This window comes from Chrysochloris asiatica, unplaced genomic scaffold (genome assembly GCF_000296735.1).
Source record: "Chrysochloris asiatica unplaced genomic scaffold, ChrAsi1.0 scaffold00019, whole genome shotgun sequence".
Classification (NCBI taxonomy): domain Eukaryota; kingdom Metazoa; phylum Chordata; class Mammalia; order Afrosoricida; family Chrysochloridae; genus Chrysochloris; species Chrysochloris asiatica.
In genome coordinates, this window is record NW_006408537.1 from 8,619,310 (window position 1) to 8,641,343 (window position 22,034).

At 38.2% G+C, this 22,034-nt stretch overlaps 1 protein-coding gene across 3 annotated transcripts in view; it reads right to left on the reverse strand.

Moving 5' to 3' along the window:
• DST (dystonin) overlaps positions 1-22,034 on the reverse strand; it is a 626,281-nt gene that overhangs the window by 223,474 nt on the left and 380,773 nt on the right. For all 3 annotated transcript variants that reach the window (XM_006835734.1, XM_006835735.1, XM_006835736.1), the window contains one exon: positions 16,073-16,239. In XM_006835734.1, coding sequence (XP_006835797.1) covers positions 16,073-16,239 — 167 coding nt within the window. The remainder of the gene's footprint in view (positions 1-16,072; positions 16,240-22,034) is intronic.

The following is a 22,034-nucleotide window of genomic DNA, read 5'->3' on the forward strand; positions in this document are numbered from 1 at the left end:
CATATGCTATCAGCAATGATTATCTCTTGCTCTATGTCCTCTTATGAATCTGGCTTGAGTGTCTGGCAGCTAGCTCCATGTCTATGTACTGTTGCAACTGTTTTTGAGTTATCTTCAACAAAAGATATTGTTAAATAATTTCCTCTTTCTTAGTGCATACTTATTGTTAGTAAGTTCCATCGAGTTGGTTCTGATTCATAATATCCCTATATATGGTCTCTGAGGAGTAGCAGGTGGATTTGAACAGGCTACCTCGTAGTTTTCAGTATAGTGTTTATCCTACAATGCCACACCAGGGCTCTTAATGCATGTTAAGGGCCCTTAATTTGTTCTAAAAATAATAGGGCAAATGGGTATTAAATAAAATGACTATTCCCATATGCAGAAAAATAGATCTGGATAAAAGTAACGATTACCTCTTATACAATGCCCGCCTTAAAAAAAGCATTCTTCCTAGACAAAACAGGTATTATACAAATAAGTATACAAGTAAGTGGGCACATATATAAGTGCTATTTTGTGTTTGAGAATATGGAATCCCTGAGTGGCACAAATGATTAGGTCTTGGATTACTAACCAAAAGGTTGGTAGTTTGAATTCACCCACAGGTACCACAGAAGAAATGCCTAGCACTCTGCTTCCAAAAGATCATAAAAACCTGTGGACCACAGTTCTAGTCTGAGTCAGAATCAATTCTACTAAAACTGGTTTGGTTTTTTTGGTTTGAATACATAGTATAAAGATTACTGTCAAGCAGGCTAACAGATAACCAATGCCAGCAGAACATTAAAACTGTATAAAGCATTTTTGTGATATTGTTGTTAAGTGTTGTCAAGTTGCACTCAAATAAACTGAACTTGCAGCCCTCAAACACTGAGAAATTAGTACACATTAGAGTTACATAAATATTCTAGAGGAATATCTGACTAATACTAAATGGTGAATTTCTTAAGATTAGCACAGGAGACAATTGAAGGGTTTCATATTATACCATGATATACATTGATCACACTCAACTATAAGGAACATGAAACAAAGTCAAAACACTTGCGGGGGAAAGTAATGAGAACTTGCCATTGAAGCATATTAGAGAGAGCCTGAAAAATGTTAGCTAAGAGACAAGTGCGTTAGTGCAGTATGTTGTTGTTGTTAAGTGCCGTCGAGTCCATTTTCACTCCTAATGACCATGTACAGGGTTTCTAAGGAACTGCTGGAGTGAGTTTGCACCACAGTCATTGAGGTTCAAACCAACCTTGGGGCCCAGTGCTTTGTCCTACAGAGCCACACCAGCATGGGTATGTTGTTGTTGTTCAGTGCCGTTGAGTCAGTTCCGACCCATAGCGACCCTGTACAGGGTTTCTAAGGCTATAAATCTTTACGGGAGCGGAAAGCCTCATCTTTCTCCCACGGAGTGGTTGGTAGTTTCGAACTGTTGACCTTAAGGTTTGCAGCCCAATTCGTAACCACTAGGCTACTTGACTCAGCAAATCCTGAACCCAAAATTTGACAATAGCTAAAGAAGCAGATTTAAGAATACCAATAGTGTTCTTTTGGAGAGTTTTTTACGCAGCATAAAAAAATTTAAATGATTGGAACTCATAAACTTTGTTAGAAGTGTGCCGGCACTCAATAACTATTTAGTGAATAGATGTGGAACGTTAGGTTTTAGCTTTCCATTATCTGTACCACCTTTTTATATTTCAGAAATTTCCCTTTTATGAGGCTTAGGGGCCAGAGAGGAGACAAACACCATTTTCCAATTCAGAAACAAATACATCAGTTTTTTTCTCTCTTTCCTTTGCTGAAGCAATCTTGACAGCCTACCACACCCACACGGATGATACTACCTGGCCAGCACATGTTCTTTCTGTAAGATTTGATTCTACTACAAAGGAAACACACTTTTTTTTCCTGGGAAGTTTCCAGGAAACAGTTTTTTATGTTCCCAAAAGCTTGGTACTATCTCTGTTTCCATGTTTACCACATTTTTAAATAACTATGCAGGTGTAGACGTCTTGGTGTGGCACTGTAGGACAAGCACTGAACTGCTAACCACAAGATTAACAGTTCAATCCCAACAGCCAACCCTCAAAAACCCTATGCAGGTTTGCTATGAGTCTGAACCGACTCGAAGGCGCTTAACTACATGCATGTGTCTGTCTCACATTATACTGTTGGCTTTCAGAAAGCAGGGACTATGTTTTATCCATGTTTATATCCATGACATCAAGCATTACTCCAGTACGTGAACATTTGAAGAACGAATGAATAAAACAATGAATGAGCTGTGGAGACTGGAACATCCTAACAATTCAAACTTCTAGAGACATAGTCCAAGCTAGGTTTGTTCCTTTTCTTTTGTCCCATTAATTTCTACCAAGCCATCGTCTATGGCTTCCAACTAGGGTTGAAATTCTATCAGAGATGGCATAATTTCGTGCTTTGTTACAATAATTATAAAATAATTCTTCCCAGTCAAGTTCCTTCACTTGCTTAATATTTAAAGCATCTACCTAATATGCTAGGAGTCATGATATGGTGTTACAGGATAAGCACTGGACCGCCACCTGTAAGGTTAGTGGTTCAAACCCACCAGTTGCTCCTAAGAAACCCTATACAGGGTCGTTACAAATCAAAGCTGACTTGAGCACTTACAACAATAATCATATGCCAGGGAGTGTGGTAAAAAGTCAGAATAAAAAAAGACCTCACATCACTAAAAACTATAAGTGAATGAGGAAGACATCTAAACACAGAAATAAGCATAACTGTCCGACTGCATTAAAGCAACAAAGGATATGGAAGGTAGCTAAGTAATCACAGAAGTAACACTACTGCAACTTCATTAAATACCACAAAGGTGGTATTTAAGAATATATTTGGTCTATAAAGAATATAGACCAAAAGGTTGCAAAATTAATCTGAGAAGTTTTCCCCAATGAAGTGTGGGGGTAACTCAAGAGCTTCTAAGAAAAGTAGAAGTAAACCAAGAGAAAAAGTAATGAAGGCACATCTGGATGGAGTTGAAAGCATGAATGAGCTCTATGTGTGAAGGGGCAGGATATAAGAACAGTGTGTGGATGGGGCGCCAGCAGTAAATAGGAACATGGTGAGAAATGAGGCTGGATAGGTGGCAGAGACCAAGATGATGCAGAATCTCATGGACTTCTTAAAGGATGTGGATATTTCTTCTAAGAACTATGGCATATGATTGTTGTTGTTGTTAGGTGCCATCGAGTCTGTAACCATAGCGATCCTAAGCACAACAGAGCGGAAGAATGTCTGGTCCTCTCCCAACCTCACTATCGTTGCTATATGTGAGCCCTTCACTGCTGCCACTGTGCCAATCCATCACGTTGGTGGTCTATTCCTCTATTTCTCTGACCCTCCATTTTACCAAACATGATATCCTTCTCCAGGGCCTGGTCCCTCCTGACACTATGTCCGAAGTATGAGAGATGTGGTCAGGCAATCCTGGATTCCAAGGACCACTCTGGCTGAACAAACAGATTTGTTTGTTCTTTTGGCAGCCCACGGTACTTTTAATATTCTCCTCCAACACCATAACTTAAATACATCAATTCTTGTACGGTCTTCCTTATTCACTGTCCAACTTTCACATGCATTAAGGAGAATTGCAAGAGATTACATAATGAGATCTGGCGTGAGATGAAGAAGAAATATAAAGGGACAAACATACACCCACAGAATACATGTAGAATACCAGGGTGACTTACAAAAGAATGCGGCGTTTTAAGAGAAATAGACAAGGTCAGGAGCTAGTTAGAAGGTCAAATTCACAGAACTTAATTTTATAACAACTATTACAGTCATTCGAAGTTTAGGCATGGATGAGACAACACAAAGAGTAAAAAGAAAACTGAGTATGCAATTTTCACTGACCCTGTGAAGAAGGCTGAGTCTGCAAAGGAACTGAGCAGGAACAGCTTATGGAATAGGAGGAAAACGAGGAAAGTGTCATACCATAAAAGCTAAGGGAAAGTAATATTTCAACAAGAAAAAGTCAATAGGGTCAGGTACTGAGAAGTAAGTAAAATGAGACATGACAAACATCCACTGGATTGAGCTACATGTAAGTTCTCATGATCCCAAAAGAAGTATTTTGGTTTTTCGGTGAAGTATGGAGCCAGAAGCCAGATTAGAGAAGGCTGGGCACTAAATGGGAAGAAACGGAGTCAGAGCTTAAAGGATAGAAATGAAAGTAGGCATTGGCTGGGGAAAAACACGGGGGTGGCGGGAAAAAGTTGAATACATACAAGAAAGGAGCTTTCTAAAGCAATAGCTGAGGTGGAATCCAGAGCACAGGAAGAAGGGGACAGGTCTTAGCAAACAGGAGCAAAGACAAGTAGAATGGATATAAATGAAGGTATGTTTGTATCTCTGGTAGCAAAAAGAAAAGACCTCCTGCCTCTGGCTTCAATTTCTCTGAGAACAAATGTCAAGATCTCCTGCTAAGAAGGATGAAAAGGTTGTTGGAGAACTGGGTCTGAGGATAGGGATCAGTAGTACAGACAGAAAATGACTGAGAGGCCATTTGAGTCTGGTGATCATGAAGTTTTAGTGGAAACTTGCTCTGGTGTGCTTTATTGCTTGGGTACATGTATAGACAAGACAGACGCTAGGATCTTAAGGATTCAGGCTTTGCTGGAAAATAATATGTACTCAGCAGCTTGCAAGGATTCCATGGAAGTGAAAACAAAACTAAACGCTTCACTTAGAGGTCTGAGAACAACCTCTATACTCCAGAACATGTCCCATACACACATGCATGAGGTCACATATGTCACTTAACATCTGCTCAGTGGATCACACGTGCATGTATTAAGTATACCTCATTTATACTATGATGGCAGAGCAGTTACCATAGCAGAAACAAATTCCTTAAAATGACTGTTTGAATGTTTATGGATTAATTCATGTTAAGACTTAGCATATTCCTACTGATCTTATTGGTGCAAAACGAATCCACTCCTTCTATTAAAAAAAAAAAAAAAAAAGACTCTACTATGTATTTCTCCTCCCCTAGCCCCCAGCAAATAAATATGAACATGTCGAAGACCCACCCGCGGTTACGTAACTGGGTGTTGGCATTCCTTTATGCTCATATTTGGGCATCCATTGTTGAATGAAACAAAGCCAAGAACTCCTAAGTGGTAACAATCAATGAAGATCATTTTCTCTTGTTCTCAAGACCAGATGCCTTAGTTTACTTCAAATATTTTCCTGTTCTATACAGTGTCTCTCCTATGAACAAGGTTAGGAGCAAAGAAAAAGAAATCTTATGATGTATAGTAAAATTTTTTTAAGTATTTCAAAATAATAGTCTAACAACCTCAAAATAGGTATTTTTTTAAACTAGTGAATTGTGACTCTCACTTCACATAGAACACCAGCCTCATAACAGCCTCAGAGACTCTAATAAGGAAAAAACAGTATTGACCTTGATGGAGAAGTAATTCCTTCAGTATCTAAGTTATATTTTAGTGAACTGATGAGAGTAAATTTTAAGTAAATCTAAATGACTAAAGGATAAATAACCAGTTGTTATCAAGTCAACTCTGACTCCTAGCAACCTCTCTACCCATTACCATGTATGTTAGATTAAAACTGTGTCCATAGAGTTTTCAAGGCCTGATTCTTTTGGAAACAGATCACCAGTGAGGCCTGCTTCTGACGCACCTCTGGACGGACTTGAACTGCTCATCTGTCAGAAGTCTAATAAGGCTAACCTATGCACCTCCTAAGGATTCCATAGGCTATATACCCCTTCCAAAAGGGAGGGAGTACTTAATTTCACTCCGGTTAAAAAAAAAAAGATATGAAGTAATTTAATTTTTTCTTTTCCTTTTTTTTTTTTTGGCATAGTGAAAAAAAAAAGTTTTGGTGGTACAGTTGCTAAAGCGCTCAGCTGCTAACCAAAAGATTGGTGGTTGGAATCCATAGCTGCTCCACAGGAGAAAGATGCTTCCACAAAGATCACAGTGGTGGTTTTTTGTGGAATTGGTTCCGATTCATCGCAACCCCGTACAGGGTTTCTGACACTGTAAATCTTTACGGGAGCAGAAAGCCTCATCTTTCTTCCGTAGAACATCTGGTAGTTTTGAACTGCTGACCTTGAGGTTAGCACCCTGACTCGTAACCACTACGCTACCAGAGCCTTGGAAAATGTATGGGGCAGTTTACTCTGTCCTACTAACCACAAGGTTGGTGGTTCAAATCCACCAGCCACTTCTTGGAAACCCCAGACAGGGTCACAATGAGTTGGAACCGATTATAGGAAGCTTAATATCAACAACAAGAGGGTCATTATAAACAAGCGAAAGTAAGTGGTGCTTTCAAAGAATAACAGAAAGAACACATGATGGCTGTTCGTATATATGTGGTGCTATAGGATAAGCACTGGACTGCTAACCACAAGGTCAGCAGTTCAAATCCACCATCCACTCCTTAGAAACTGTGTCGACGGTACTTGCAACAACAATAATGCATAGGAAAGGTAGGAGAATGTTGAAGGGAAACATGACAATGTCAGGTTTCAAAGTAAGAAGTCTCTTTAATCAAAGCCTGTCACCAGCTTTAGTAGCATGCCAAATTGTTAGTGGAATAGCAATAGTATCATATAGAACAACAACAAGAAAATAAAACATCAAACCCACTGCCGCTGAGTCAGTGTTGACTCATAGTGACACAATGAGGACAGAATAGAACGGCTCCCTGGGTTTCTGAGGCTATAAATCTTTACAGAAACAGACTACCTCATCTTTATTCCACAACATACCTGGTGGACTAGACGGCACTTAATAACAACAACAAGTGTCATCGATTCGATTCCAACTCACAGAGACCCTGTAAAGGGTTTCCGAGAAGCAGCTGGTGGGTTTGAATTGTCAACCTTGTGGTTCACAGTCTAGTGCTGATCTTACAGTGCCACACCAGGATCCACCAATAAGACACTGTATATAATTTGTAACATCTATATTGTTGTTAGGTGCCATCAAGTCAGTACCAACTCACAGCAACTTTATGCACAACAGAATAAAACATCGACCGGTCCTGGGCCAACCTCACAATCGCCGCTACATCTGAGCCCATCGCTGCTGCCACCACTGTACAATCAATCCCATTGGGGGTCTTGCTCTTTTTCACCAACCCTCCATTTTACCAAATATGATATCCGTCTCAAAAGACTGGTCCCTCCTGATAATGTCCCAAGTATGAGAGACGTAGTCAGGTCATCCTAGATTCTAAGGAGCACTCTGGCTGCACTTCTTCCAACACAGATTTGTTTGTCCCTTTGGTAGTCCATGGTACTTTCAATATTCTCCTCTAACACCATAACTCAAATGCATCAATTCCCATATGGTCTTCCTTACTCGCTGTCCAACTTTCACATGCATATGAGGTTACTGAAAATACCATGGGTTGAGTCAGGCATACCTTAGTTCACAAACTGATATTGTTGCTCTTAAACACTTTAAAGAGGTCTTGTGCAGCAGATTTGCCTAATGCAATTCGTCCTTTGATTTCTTAACTGTTGCTTCCATGAGTGCTGATAATTGATTTCAGCAAAATGAAGTCTTTGACAACTTCAATCTTTTCTCCATTTATATGGATGTCGTTTATTGGTCCAGTGGTAAGGATTTTTGTTTTCTTTAAATTGAGGTGCAACCCATACCAAAGGTTGTGGTCTTTGATCTCCATCAGTAAGTATTTTAAGTCCTCTTCACTTACAGTAAGCAAGATTGTATCATCTACATACCACAGGTTGTTAATGAGTCTTCCTCCAACCCTGATGTCAAGTTTTTCTTCATAAAATCCAGTTTCTCAGATTATTTGCTCAGCATACAGACCAAATAAGTATGGTGAAAGAGACAGCCCTGGTCCACACCTTTCCTAATTTCAAACCATTCGGTGGTCCCTTGTTCTGTTCAAACAAGTGCCTCTTGGTCTATGTACAGGCTCCTCATGAGCACAATTAAGCATTCCGGAATACTCGTATTTCACAATGTTGTCCATAGCTTGTCATGATCCACACAAACAAAAGCCTTGGTGTAGTTAATAAAGCACATGTAAATATCTTTGTGGTAGTCTCTGCTTTCAGCCAAGATCCATCTGACATCAACAATGATATCCCTCATTCCACAACCTCTTCTAAATCCGACTTGAACCTCTGGAAGTTCTCTGTCAATGTATGGTTGCAGTCATTTCTGTATTACCTTTAATAAAACTTTATTCACATGAGATATCAATGATATTGTCTGAGGGTTTCCGCATTCCATTGGGTCACCTGTCTTTGGAATGGTTAGCCAGGTAAGTGGCCAGGTAATTGTCTTCCAAATTTCTTGGTATAGATGAGTGCCTCCAGTGTCACATCAGTTTGTTGAAAGATTGCCATTTGTATTCCATCTATTTCTGGTGCTCTGTTCTTTGCCAATGACTTCAGTGCACCTTGGACTTCTTCCTTCAAGATCATTGATCATATGCTACCTCTTGAAATGGTTGAACATGACAAAGAATAATGTAGCTATATCTGTGCTGATATGGAAAGACTTTAAAAATAAATTAAGTGGCAGAAAAAAAGATAGATGAATAATAACGTATATATTACTCTTCCATTTGTGTTTTATGAAAAGATTACATACATGTTCAGCATTAGGTACTTACATAAATTAAACCTCAATAAATCTGCCCCTTCCAAAAGAAGTTGGATTAGTGCTGACTTTACGTTCTTTTTCCTCCAACTTGATTCTGCCCTCTGGCTGCAGAGCCCAGAGGTTAGAAGCTGTGTATGGAAGTGTGCACACACACAGAGATGGGCCCTGATTGTGGCAACACAAGTCATACACTTGTATATGAATAGAAAAGTTCTGAAGAATATGACAGTGACTGCCTCTGTGGAAAGATATCAGGAATCAAGGAGAAGACCACGATTTAATATGTCACCTTTTGTTCTATTTGAATGCTTTACAGAGTTAATGTATCACTTTTGCTTTTTTTTTTTTTTAAATCACAAAATACCCCCCTCAAAAAAAAGTGGGACTATGGCACAAGTTATTATGGGACCTACATGGTTTTTGTGATGAGGATAACCAGAAAAACCTTCTTCCTATTAAGTCTGTGTCCCTTTTTTCAGTTTCCTGTCTGACAGAACGTTGATGTTGTTCACAGTCCAGTGCTGATCCCACAGAGCCTCAAAACGGAGCTAGAAAAATAAGGGAAATTCCTACTTGATATACATAAGGATCTATTTTATACTATAATGGGAGGCTTACTATTAAACAAGTTGGGCTGTTCAAACTCACCAGCCTCTCCTTGGAAACCCTATACAGCGTTGCTGTAAGTCGGAACCTACTCAAGGACACTTAACAACACTGTTACAGAAGATTTATGTAAATTAATCTGGGCAAGAGGCCAATAAACATTAGAAAGATGATAATACAAGTAGGTATTTCCTCTAAATATTTACCTATCAAGTTATACTGCCCAAACTTCATGTAAAGACACTAATGCCAGTCATTGGAGTAGACACTGTCTGTTATTTCTAACTTGGAGACAGAAGCAGTCACATGCAGTGTCTGTGAACACTCCGTGGATTCAGAATTGTGATAGCAGTTAACGGAGTCACTCATCTCTGTTCTCAGAGTCTTCCCATTTTCAAGATCATTTCGTAAAATAGATGAAGGATATTACATTGCCTCACAAACTGAACTACTTGTGATCATTGCTTTTTTAAAATAACAACTCATGTCTGGGTCAGGCTTGTGGCCACAAAATCTGGATTCATCTCTGTGTGTGCGCATACATAGGTACACACCCTCAAATCTCTGGGCTTTGCTACCAGAGGGCAGAATCAGGTCTGAGAGGAAAGAACACCAAGTCAATGTTAATCCAACTTCCTGTGGGAACATTTCAAGCCCTGAAGGGCCTCCTGCCCAGAATTAAACCAGTCCAATCCAGTTTGGCATGTAAGGTGTGACTAAATCCAAGCATATAACTGAATCACTGGCCTCCAGGTCATCCTATTAAACAAGATGACTCTGACCACAGCCTTACAGCCTAACCTTCTCAACTACAGTGTCTTTAAACATTTAATAGAATAGAATGGTTTGGCTTCATTAAATTTTAATTCACAGTGCAAATAATGAACAAAATAGCGGCTGCTCGACCACACACTTAAACAAGTGAAAGATTTCTCAAGTAGAAAATATTTAAATTATATGCCGATGAATACAACCTATGCCTACAGTTTTGAGTCTTACTTGGGAGATATCTTTAAGCAAGCTTAAAAAAAGAATATCTGGGGCCTAAAAAAGAAAGACCCTGGAAGCATTGAAGGTTAGGTAGGTATTGGACTGCTAACTGCCAAGGTTCGTGGTTCAAAACCACCCTGTACATGGGAGAAAGGTGACACTGTCTGCTCCTGTAAAGATTTAAAATCTCAGAAACCCTGTATTGGGTTGCTATGATTCGGAAATGATTCCATGGCAGGAGGTTTAGTTTTTTATTTGGGACCTTAAAATTAGAGTTAAGTAAATTAATGAGATAAATTAAAAATAAGAAGAAACTAGTAAGCATAAATAACTCTTCAAATCACCTCCCCCACACACACATGTTAGTCTTGACATACTATTATCTTTTTATATTATCACCTTAGATTCCCATGGCCCTCTGCACACTGTGCACTGTTCTTTCTGACTTGCAGGCACATATTCATGTCCCTGCCTGCTCAGGAACATCATGTTGAGTGATGCTGGGCGCTGCTGTTTTGGAACTTGGCTTTCATCAAATGTATTAGGGCAGATATCCATTTAGAAAAACTGATAAAAGCCAGACAAGTCAGGGGTAGAACTTTAAGCTAGAAGTCAAAGCTTTATCTTTGTCAGAAAGAAATAAATCAAGTTTATTTTTCTCAGACAGCATACTCTTAAATAAAAACAAAGGACAACCAGTTAAATCCTCTGCTTGTAATATCTCTGAAGAATGTGCACTACCATCAGGAATGTTACTCCTCTGTCCCTACCTCATTCTTGGTGGTTAATTAACCCACTAAGGAGCTCTGGTAGCGTAGTGGTTACGAATCAGGCTGCGAACCTTAAGGTCAGCGGTTTAAAACTACCAGCTGCTCCGCGAGAGAAAGATGAGGCTTTCTACTCCCGTAAAGATTTACACCCTCGGAAACCCTATACAGGGTCGCTATGGGTCGGAACCGACTCGATGGCACATAACATGTGTAACATTAGGAGGATATTCCTAGAATACCTGATTACTGGTTTTCTGTTAAGTCTACTCCATCTTCTCTTACAATTAAGCTACTTACTCTTCAAATGCTTTTGTGACACCCTTTTAATCTAAGTTACTTAAACCTTGTTATTCTTTTGAAAGAAAATTAAACTTAAGGGCAATTGTGAAGTTTATTTTGCTAAGAGTTCTTATCAGTGTGGTTTTCACTGACAAAATTTTAACATGTTTTAAGGAAAATTTAAACTGTATAAACAGAGCAAGCAGAAGCTAGCACAGGCATATAAAATATGGTATCTTAATTTTTGGAACCCTTTTTATTGAAAACTGAACATGACAAAAGTTCCTAGAAAGAAATGAGAACCAACTCAGAGTTAATGAAAAAACATAATGTATTTTTCAGTGACCTGTTTAAACAGAACTTTAAATAGGACTTTATAATCTCTTCCACTAAATTATATGACTTTATCATTCTTACTACATATGATTACAAGGTCGGTTTGAACCACAAAGATGGCAGTTCAAAGTCACCAGCCACTCCTTGGAAACCATATACAGGGTTGCTATGATTCAGAACCGACTCGATGGCACTTAACAACAACAATCATTCTTATTACCCTTGGTACAATGCCGGCTCTTCATTCTCTTCTTGGTAGTATGACTAACTAAACTATATATCTTGTTCCTGATGGTATTTTCATAGATTATTAACTCTAGCAATTAATGTTCTTCTCCCTCAGTAATTCCTTACGAAGGAATTGTACATATTTGACAGTTATATAGGGTATTATTCATTTAAAAATTTCTTAAGTTCAAATTTTTTATATATATTTGTTGGATTCCATTAGTCATCAAGGTTGTACTACCACATTTGTTCTAGACAATGATTCCACTTCTTGATATTGAGAGTTTGTCTACAGGAAAGTCTATGAGGGAGCTTCAATAAATTGGTGGTAAAATAGAAACAATGGAATTTTCCACTAACTTTTTGAAGACCCTTCACATAAGTAGATGTATATGATGTCTAAGATATATATGAAGGCTTGAGAATCCATAATAATCATCTCCATTACCTAAAAAGTATGTAACATCAAGTTTATTAGCTATTCTTTGGATCTCAGTTTCATTACTGATATATATGGAGGTGGCACTATCTATTTCACAGTAGAGAGATAATTTTTAAAGGTCAGGAGCTGATGCACGGTCAATACTCGTATTTCTTGTGTACCTAGTTTTGTTCTGGGTACTTTCGCTTTTATTTAATAATTTTTATTGTATATTATCTAGAAATTATCCTTATAAAAATATCTCTACTTTCATACTTCAAGATGCATTTAAAATAAAATTCTATTTTCTAAGAAAAATTTTAGCATATGAATTGTTAGTCAAACACTGATAAATGGAGTCAGTATACCCATTTTTAAAAATCAGATTTTATGTGGGAACACTATTAAAAATGTGGCAAAAAATATATATTAATGTACTTAGTTAATACATATTGACAGTAAAATGTATATTATACAAAATCAAAAGAATGCTACTATTCTGTTTCTATTTCAGATCAGTATTTCTAAATATTTAGAATATAAACATTAAAAAAAAACTTAACTAATTAGAATTTATAGTACTGCTTACATTTAAATTTTAAATATTATGCAATTTCTTTCTAATTTCCATAGTTCACATTCTACCTAGGGCAGGGGTGGGGAACACCCAGCCCATACATAGTCTGTATGTTGTTATGTACTGTGGAATCAGTTCCAACTCATAGCGACCCTGTACAGGGTTTCTGAGGTTGTAAATCTTTACAGGAGCAGAAAGCCTCATCTTTCTCCTGCAGAATAGCTAGTAGTTTTGAACTACTGACCATGAGATTAGCAGCCTGATTTGTAACCACTACACTACCAGAGGGCCTGCGAAATTAATTGGTTTGACCCTGTCAAAGAAACCGGAGTTCAAGCAATCACATTGTTGCTGTTATTAAATGCCATTGAGTCAGTTCCGACCCATTGTTGTTGTTAAGTGCCATCAAGTCAGTTCCAACCCATAGAGGTTCTGTATGGGTTTCCAAAGAGCAACTAATGAGCTTGAACCTTGCGGTTCAAACCGACTTTGCAGTCCAGTGCATGAACCCACAACGCCACACCAGGACTCCATTAGTAGTGCAGCTAGAGTCAATGTAGTAATACAACAGCAATGAGCAAGCAAATTACACTCATCTGGTCCTTTTTGTCACAAGAGGTACTGACTATTGGTTTCAGGCATAATGACACAAGAAATTCTTTAATTTTTTAATACAACCAGCTGCTGGCTAGCTAATTCCAGCTCATGGAGACATGCCCATGTGTGTCAGAACAGAACTGGTTTTTTGGGGAGTAGACTGTCAGACATTTCTTCCAACGTGCCTCTGGGTAGACTGAAACCTCCAACCTGTTGGTTAGCAGCTGAGTGTGTTACCTACGGGCACTCTTCAGTGCCTACCTTTCAATAAGATAATACTGCCTAAATCTGATTATTGCTATCCAATACCCAAAAGTCTGCTTTTGATGTTTTTTTCAATTTTTATAACATTGTCTCCTCTTTTATCTTCAGAGTGAAGACATTCAACAGTACAAAATACATGTGGTTTAATTCTTATATACGTGGGAAGAAAAATACTCCATTGCTTTTTGAAAGTTTCTTTTTAAAGCCTGGGGACTTTTGCTAAAAATATAGTTGAAAGGTCTGTTGTAATGAAAGAAACCACAGTAAGGTTTTATGAGGCACAGAACAACAAAACTTCTGTAACAAAAACAAAAAATCTTTAAAAAACATTTAAATCTGGTCTACAGTATTTTCACCATGAAAGCCAACAAAGGAAACAAAGCCAACAAGGGAAAGCAAAGGGCAAAGCTAAAACTAAACAACATTCTAAAAAGATTGTTTTGCCAAAATAAATGTGACATTCACAAGATCCAAATTCTCTCCTAAAACAGTATAAGCTATCACATTAAATTCCCCTAAGACAGTTTAGGATCTTATTAAGTTTAGGTGACTTATTAAGGATTTATGAGGAAAAAAATAACAGTATGCAAATGCTATTTTGTACTCATAATTCTTCATGACTGCTGAGACAATGCCCAGAGATACTGCTTTTATAATGCCCAGAATACATTATTCTAAAAGAAGGGCTGGCTTCAAAATGTTTTGCTGCTAGCTAGAAAACTTCAAAGAGAGCAGAGCACACCCTAAAAGTGCATCATTATATAAATCCTTTAGGTATAACAATCCAAATTCATATTCTTACTCAAAGGCCAGGAAGACTTGATTATCCCAGGTAAAGAATGTGCCCAGCAACACAGGCTTCTGATGGCTCATGCATATCATGTGATTAAGGCAATGTTTAGCTCTGTTACTCAAGAGGATATGGCACCTCCTTATGGACAGGTATACAGGCAAGTTGATCCTGGTTTCTTTTTATACGTTAGCAACTATTGTAGCTTAAAAACAGCAAGTATGAATGATTTATTATAGTTTTCTATGTGCTGATAATTCCCAAAATGAAAAGGTGAAGAGAGGAAAAGACAGGAATAAAGGGGAGAGAAAGTCAAAGGAGAAGCCAAAAGGGAGATCGATTTCAAGTTGAACAACCCTTGGTTTGAATTCCAGCTCTGAAACTTATTTCCAGTATGACTTCAGGCAAAACTCAAGTTGCTCATCTGTAAAATAGGGATATTCATAATACTTCCTGCTTTATGAGGCAGATGGGAAATTTTAATGATATAATATATAAAGCACCTAACACAGTACCTCATATATGGAAAGTTAGAAAAATATTCTTACGTAATTATTTTTGTTGTGGTTAAAAAAGTTGGTCAGTTCAGTGATCTCATAGCTGAAAGTTTAGTTTGTTTAGGAATATATCCAGCTCTTCAAGTGACATAATCTTGGCCAAACTAAGAAAAATTACTGAGCTCTAGAAAAGTATGTTGTTGTTGTTAAACGCCGTTGAGTTGTTTCCAACACAGAGCGACCCTATGTAGTGTTTCCAAGGAGCAGAAACACTATTTATTGGAAACCAGAAAGGCATAGTTTCCAGTAAATATTTTTGAAGAACTAACTTTTTATACAATAATAAAAATCATGGACTCAAGAGACTGACAGTCTGGGTATGAACCCCATCTTTGCTGGCTGTCTGACTTTAAATAAGTACATATTTACCATATTTATTAGTTTCTGTTGAAACTAATTGTGTGGATTAAATGAATTAACATATGTAAACTGCTTAGAACATTGTTGGACACTTACTAAGTGCTATGAAAGGATGTTTATTTAGTTGTCACTGCAAATAATTCTTACTTGGAAACTGTTTATCAACCCAAAACACACATTGTTAAACTCAGCTTCTCACTAGATTGACTAGACTAGGGAACTAGCATTGAACTGCTAACTACAAGGTCGGAGGTTCAAACTCACCAGCTGCCCCTTAGAAACTCTATGGTTGTTATGTGTCAGAATCAACTCAAAGGCACTTAACAACAACCAACTATAATCTTAACTAAACCCTTCACAGTTCCCTACAAACACAATTTTGGTCATTTACCTGATGATTCTACGTATCAGGGCTTACTCTCTGTTACTGGCAAAAGTCAAAACCATTTTATGGCTATACAGCTGTCCATGCATTTGCACTAAGGTTAAGGATGATGATCTCTGAGTGGAGGGAATTTTGTCTGTATTTCATATTTTTTGTCATGTACATGCTTTGCTTCTATAATAATAAAAGGTTAATTTTAAAATCTGAAAGGAAATGAACACATTCTTTATTCCATACCTGTATTTATGAATGATGGCATTAAATAGTTTTCCATCTCGCCAGCAGGTGGTAAAATTTTCACACCGTATTCCAGAATAGCCCTCTGTTGCCTGCTGTGTCCACAGTAGCAGTCTTTCTTTTGCAGACATATCCTCTGACTCTCCAGTAACATGGATATCAGAAATCTAAATGTAACAGAAAGTGTTAAACCATTAGTAAGGAAGGAAGGAAACTCAAATTAAGGTGTGGTGCTATAGGATAAGCACTGGACGGCTCACCACAAGGTCAGTGATTCAAACCCACCAGTTGCTCCTTGAAAACCCTACATAAGGTCACTATGAATAGTATAAAAACAGCAACAATGTACCAAGCACTCTATAAATACTATTTTACTTAACCCTCATAAACTTGTTAATAATGTAAATACATCTCCATTTTACACATAAGAAAATAGGGTCTCAAAGAGGCTAATTAACAATGCTGAAAAAGCTGTATCTGTGTCCAACTGAAAAGCATCTAATTTTTTCACTATACCAAACCTTCATGGCATTAAAAGTTCTACATCCCACTGTGCTTATCAGATCTCATAAAACAACTTCATCAAGTGTTTTATCCAAGCTCAAATGGATCAAAAGTAAAACCTACCAATTAATTCATACACCACCTGCACAGCAGAATTTGATGCAGCAGATATTCTGTGTAAAGAACAAAGAAAGAAAATAGCACCCTCTCCTATTAACTACATTACATAACAACTTTGCCAAAATGCCTCTGATTTTCTTTAGAGTCCTTTCTCAGCTTGCTCAACATGAAAGCTTTATCAGCTGATTCTTGCTCCCCATTTCTACACGTTTTTTACTAAGTTTTCTAAAACCTTCCATTCAATAATAGTAGAACAGGTTGCCAGTTCACATGACTTATATTTTCTCAAGAGAACCGTTTTGGTAAGGGTCCTACTAAATCTGCTGATAATAATAATAAAGAACAAAGAGACTTTACCGAGGCTTACACAGTAATTCCAAAGCTGGGATTAACACCAATAAACAACTGTTGCCTCCATCAGTGCAAGACACAAAGCCAAGAGATCAAGAAGACAGGCAGTAAGCACACCAGGGTCAGGAGGAACAAGTAAAAGATTGGAAGCAATACAGAACAAGGTAAAATCACTTTGTAACAGAAAAAAATCATTAGAGTTATGAGACAGGCTTCTAGTCCTAGCAAACCAGCCCCATACCAAATCTTAATGCCATTGAATTGATACCACTCCTAACAACCCCATAGAACAGAGTGAAAAGTGCCCCAGAAGATTTCCAACTTTGTATGTATCTGCACGCAAGTCTGATTGCCACATCTGTCTTCGACAGAGAAGTCAGTAGGTTTGAACTGCTGACCTTTTGGTTAACAGCTGAACCACCAAGGCTTTCTACTAGCCCCATAGTTTTGGGGGCTTTTAAAGGTTTTTATCCTGAATTGAGTGATAGTTTACATGGGAGAACATGAGTTTTATACTCATTCTTACATTGCAGTGATTACATTCTCCTCCATGCATTATCATTCAACAGTATTTGCTTCCATTCCCGCTGGTTTTTTGTTTGTTTGTTTGTTTTGGGGAGGGGCATACACAAAAACACTCAGGAATATATAATAATTTAAACACCAAAGGGCATATTCTGCAAGCCTGCCTCCTGGCTGTCAGCACACAGCCTTTCTCTTTCCATGAGTCCTCAGTTGCTCTCTCTCTCTCTCTCTCCATGCCATCATCTCTGCCATCGCTGCTTCTCTAGATAGGATCACACAACCAGCTCATGTTCTTCTCCCTTGATGGTCCTAGGAGCCTCTGTTCCTAAACTGTAAGATTAACTTCTCCCCCTTGATACAAAACTTCTACCTTTACAGTTGTGACAGTTGCAACTAGTCATGATAACAATTACTCACTATTGAATTGTAAGAATCTTATCCCCATCTCCTTTCACCAGACCCTTCTTGACAAGATAAAAGCTATTCAGTGGGGATTCTGCCTTCCCCCACATACTCTGAAACTAAACTTCCTCTTGAAAACTTTTGTAAGCCAGTCACTTCATGCCTTTATAGCCCTCCCATTTTAGGTAGCCAATGTCTAAGCTGCCCATCCCTATCAACCTTGTATACAAGGGGATAGGATTGATACTTGATGTGAAGACTCCTTCCCTCTAAGTTGGTATTTTGAGCTACTACATCCATAATAGCCCCATAGTTTTTGATAATGCCTTTCATGTCTGTGAGTTATAGATATAGATATCCTCATCTATAAAATGAGGTGGTAGAAACAGATAAAAAGAGCCCAAAGGCACCCAAGAACAACAGAAATAGATAGCACTTCCTAAACACTTTGCCACTGAGTCAATTCCAACCTATACAGAATGTATAGGTGAGAGTAGAACTGTCCCCACAGGGGATTCTGAAACTGGAAATCATTATTAAAGCAGATTGCCTCATCTTTCTCCTTTGCAGTCAACTGGTGGATTCACACTGTTGGCCTTTCCATTGGCAATCAAATTCTTTATCAGGAGACTGTAAATCCAACACAGAAGTCAAAGGTCAAAATGGGTAGTCAAAGTGAGTGAAAATGGAGAATAAATTTTTTTTTAAAAGACTAAAGTAATCCTTTTACATTTAGTCATGCCCAGCTCAAACAGGAAGTCCTTTATCCCTTCCAGCTGTCATAAGCGCTAGGAGCCTGGCAAACCCAGAGGCTGGGGTAGGAAGGTTGCAGCACTTAAACCCATGCCAAGCCTGGCATCTCCTAATAATAACACCAGTTGTTTGAGAACATGACAGGGACCTCATACACCCTTTCTCCAGTACCCAGCTGGGCAGCCTTGCTTTGCATAGCTTCACTCTCAGCCCCATAACCAAGGCAAGATTTAAAAGTAAAGCAAAGTATCTCCATTTAAATTACCTTTCCTCAGAACCTATGCTGGAGTCCTGGTGTGACACTATAGGATAAGTACTGGGCTGCTAACTACAAGGTCAGCAGTTCAAACTCACCAGCTGCTCCTCGGAAACCCTATACAAGGTTGCTATGAGTTGGAACTGACTCGACAGCACGTAACAACAATAGGAAACTATGGTTACGTTACCTCTGTAGCTGGAAAAGAGCCTTGTGCATGAACACATTATAAGGTATGTTGTTAAATGAAAACTTGAGGCCTTAGGTAAAATATCGCAACAGGTACCTCTTCATATTTATAAATTATATAATCAAGTGCTCTGAGAAACCTTTACAAGACAAGAGCTACTTGGGGTTGCTTATAGCTACAAGAAGGAAAGGGAGATAGCTTGGGGAAGAAGACAGCTATAATCTGCCATTTTAAGAACATTCTCTATCAGTCTATTCAGAAATGTACCCATTTAAAGGGATGCTAGTGAATCTCAGATACAAGGTGCCAGTTTAATAGGTTCAAATGCTACTCAGCATTTTATCTAATGAAAGGGAAAATATTAGAGGAGGCGTTTAATGTATGAAAATGTTCTAAAAACCATCCAAGATAAAATAATATATTCTGACTAAATAAGTTTCAGTAGATAATATTCAGATAGTTTCTCAAAGACACAATATTTAGACTGTTATATATATATATATACACTTTATTTAAGAAGCTAAAATTTAGAAAGGCATATTCAACTATATTATGAACTAAACATTACCAACACATTAACACACCTCAATGCTATTAATATAATCTCGCTAAGATCCACTTCCTCATCAATAAAACTTAAATGATGATATATTACTGTTGTCTTGTTCTAAGGATTTGATAAAATAATACACATCCAGAACCTTAGGCATAATGCCAGGCACAAAAATATCACTTTATAAATGTTAGTTTCTTCTATCACAATTTTACTAGTAGTATTTGCTGCTTGGAGTGCTAGTGGCACTGTATGATAAGTCTTAGACTGCTAACCACAAGGTTAGCAGTTCAAACCCACTCAATGCTCTGTTTGAGAAAGATGGGGCTTTCTGCTCCCGTAAAGACTTACAGCCTCAGAAATCTTACATAAGATTTCTCGATGGCACCTAACAACAACATCTACTGCTTAAAACTTCTCCTAAGCAATTTGTCAGCTAGCATCAAAACAAAAACAATATTTTATATCAAAGTTCCTTTTTAAAACTTGAAGCCTTCATGCCTCACATCCAGGTTATTGTTGGTTATCAATAAAATTCAAGTTTTTCTTGTTACCGAGCCTCTCATATCTTAAGCCCATACTCCATCTGAGCTTCATCTTGCCACCATTCCCTAACTTTCCAGAAATAACCAGTCCATGGCAAAGTCTCTTACAGCTTCAGTACTTCACCCTGCTTTTTCACTTTTACTAATAAACCACAGGTTTCTCCCAATGCACTTGCTCAAGTTTAGAAAAAGCCCAGGAGTGAGAGGGTAGCCAAAACTTAGTTCTGATAAATCCCTCTGTGTGTCTTCTCTACCCTTGCCCTATGATATAAAGAAAATCATACTTCATACATTATGGTAGATATTATTATATTTCACTATTTGCGTGGACTCCTGCCACAACAAAGCCCAAGTTTGCAACCTCAGGGAGGCCCTCAAAGAAACTGACAATTCTTCCTGATGTCCTTATCAGCCAGTATTTCCATCCTTTGTGATATCTTTTTCAATTCTTCACCATTACCTTAAAACTCTCAGTACTGCTGCCTACCTCTGCTTTTATGTTCAGCAATCACTTTGATCTCTTTATGAGAAAACAGAGATGTGAATGAGTACTCGCTCATTTCCCTGACCTGTCACCACAAACTTTGGTTCTTCCACGTGATCTCTTTTCCTCCCTTAACCTCCTGCGTCCTAAGGCTTTAACTGTTTCTCTGAATTATCATCTTTTTTCTGGAGCTTTCCTCTCAACATTAAGTGTCCTGTCTTTTCCATCCTAAAATAAACAAAAATAAATCACCTTCATAAACTCAATTTCTTCTTTATTTACAATGCACCTCTTTTTTTTTTTTTTTTTTCAGTAAAGCTATATAGGAAAAAGAATTCCACGTTTTTACCATTTTCATCTCACTCCTGAATCTGTTGTGATCTAGCTCCACTAAAACTGAGTAGGGGTGACCACACAAGAAAGTAAGGGGGGTTCCAGCTCAAGCATCTGTTTTTCCTATGTTGCTGTTGTCATGAGTCGGTTCTGACTCATAAGGACCCTGTATATGGTATCCGAGACTTTAACTCTTCGCAGGAGCAAAGACTCTCATCTTTCTCCTATGGAGTGGCTGGTGGGCTCAAACCGTGGACCTGATGGTTCTAAGTCCAGTGCTTACTGAATGGAGTCACTATAGGAAATTAGATTTTTTGCTAAACAAAACAGAAGTAAAGGGTAGGAAATTTTAGGGGAGTACTGAAGAGATGAAATATATTGTGAAAGATCATCTATCACCTCTTCTTTCAAAGTCTCACTGTTATTCAATACTCATAAACCACTCTTAGGTACTTGTTGTGCAACCACAAGTAACAAAGACACCACCATTTTCATAGAGCTTACAGTCTAGTGACAGAAAAACAACATGGAGAAGAGCTCAATCCAGACAGATTTCTCTGAGGAATCTGTCATTGGTAATCTGTCATCACTGGCAACCTTTCCTACCTGGCTTCCAAGATTTCACTCCTTCTTGGATTTCCTCCTGCACCTCTGACTGTTCTTTCTCACTTGTCACTGGTGGCTTCTCTGCTAGCCATCCTTTAGTGGTGTTCTCTAGGGCTCAGTCCTCAATCCTTCCCTCTTCTCATTTTTCCTGGATAATTTCATCTACTACAGTGGCTACAAGGAGCTCTGGTAGCATAGTGGTTACCAATTGTGCTGCTAAACTCAAGGTTAGCAGTTCAAAACTACCAGCTGTTCTGCAGGAGAAAGATAAGGTTTTCTGATCCCGTAAAGATTTACAGCCTCGGAAACCTTGTACAGGGTCGCTATGAATTGGAACAGA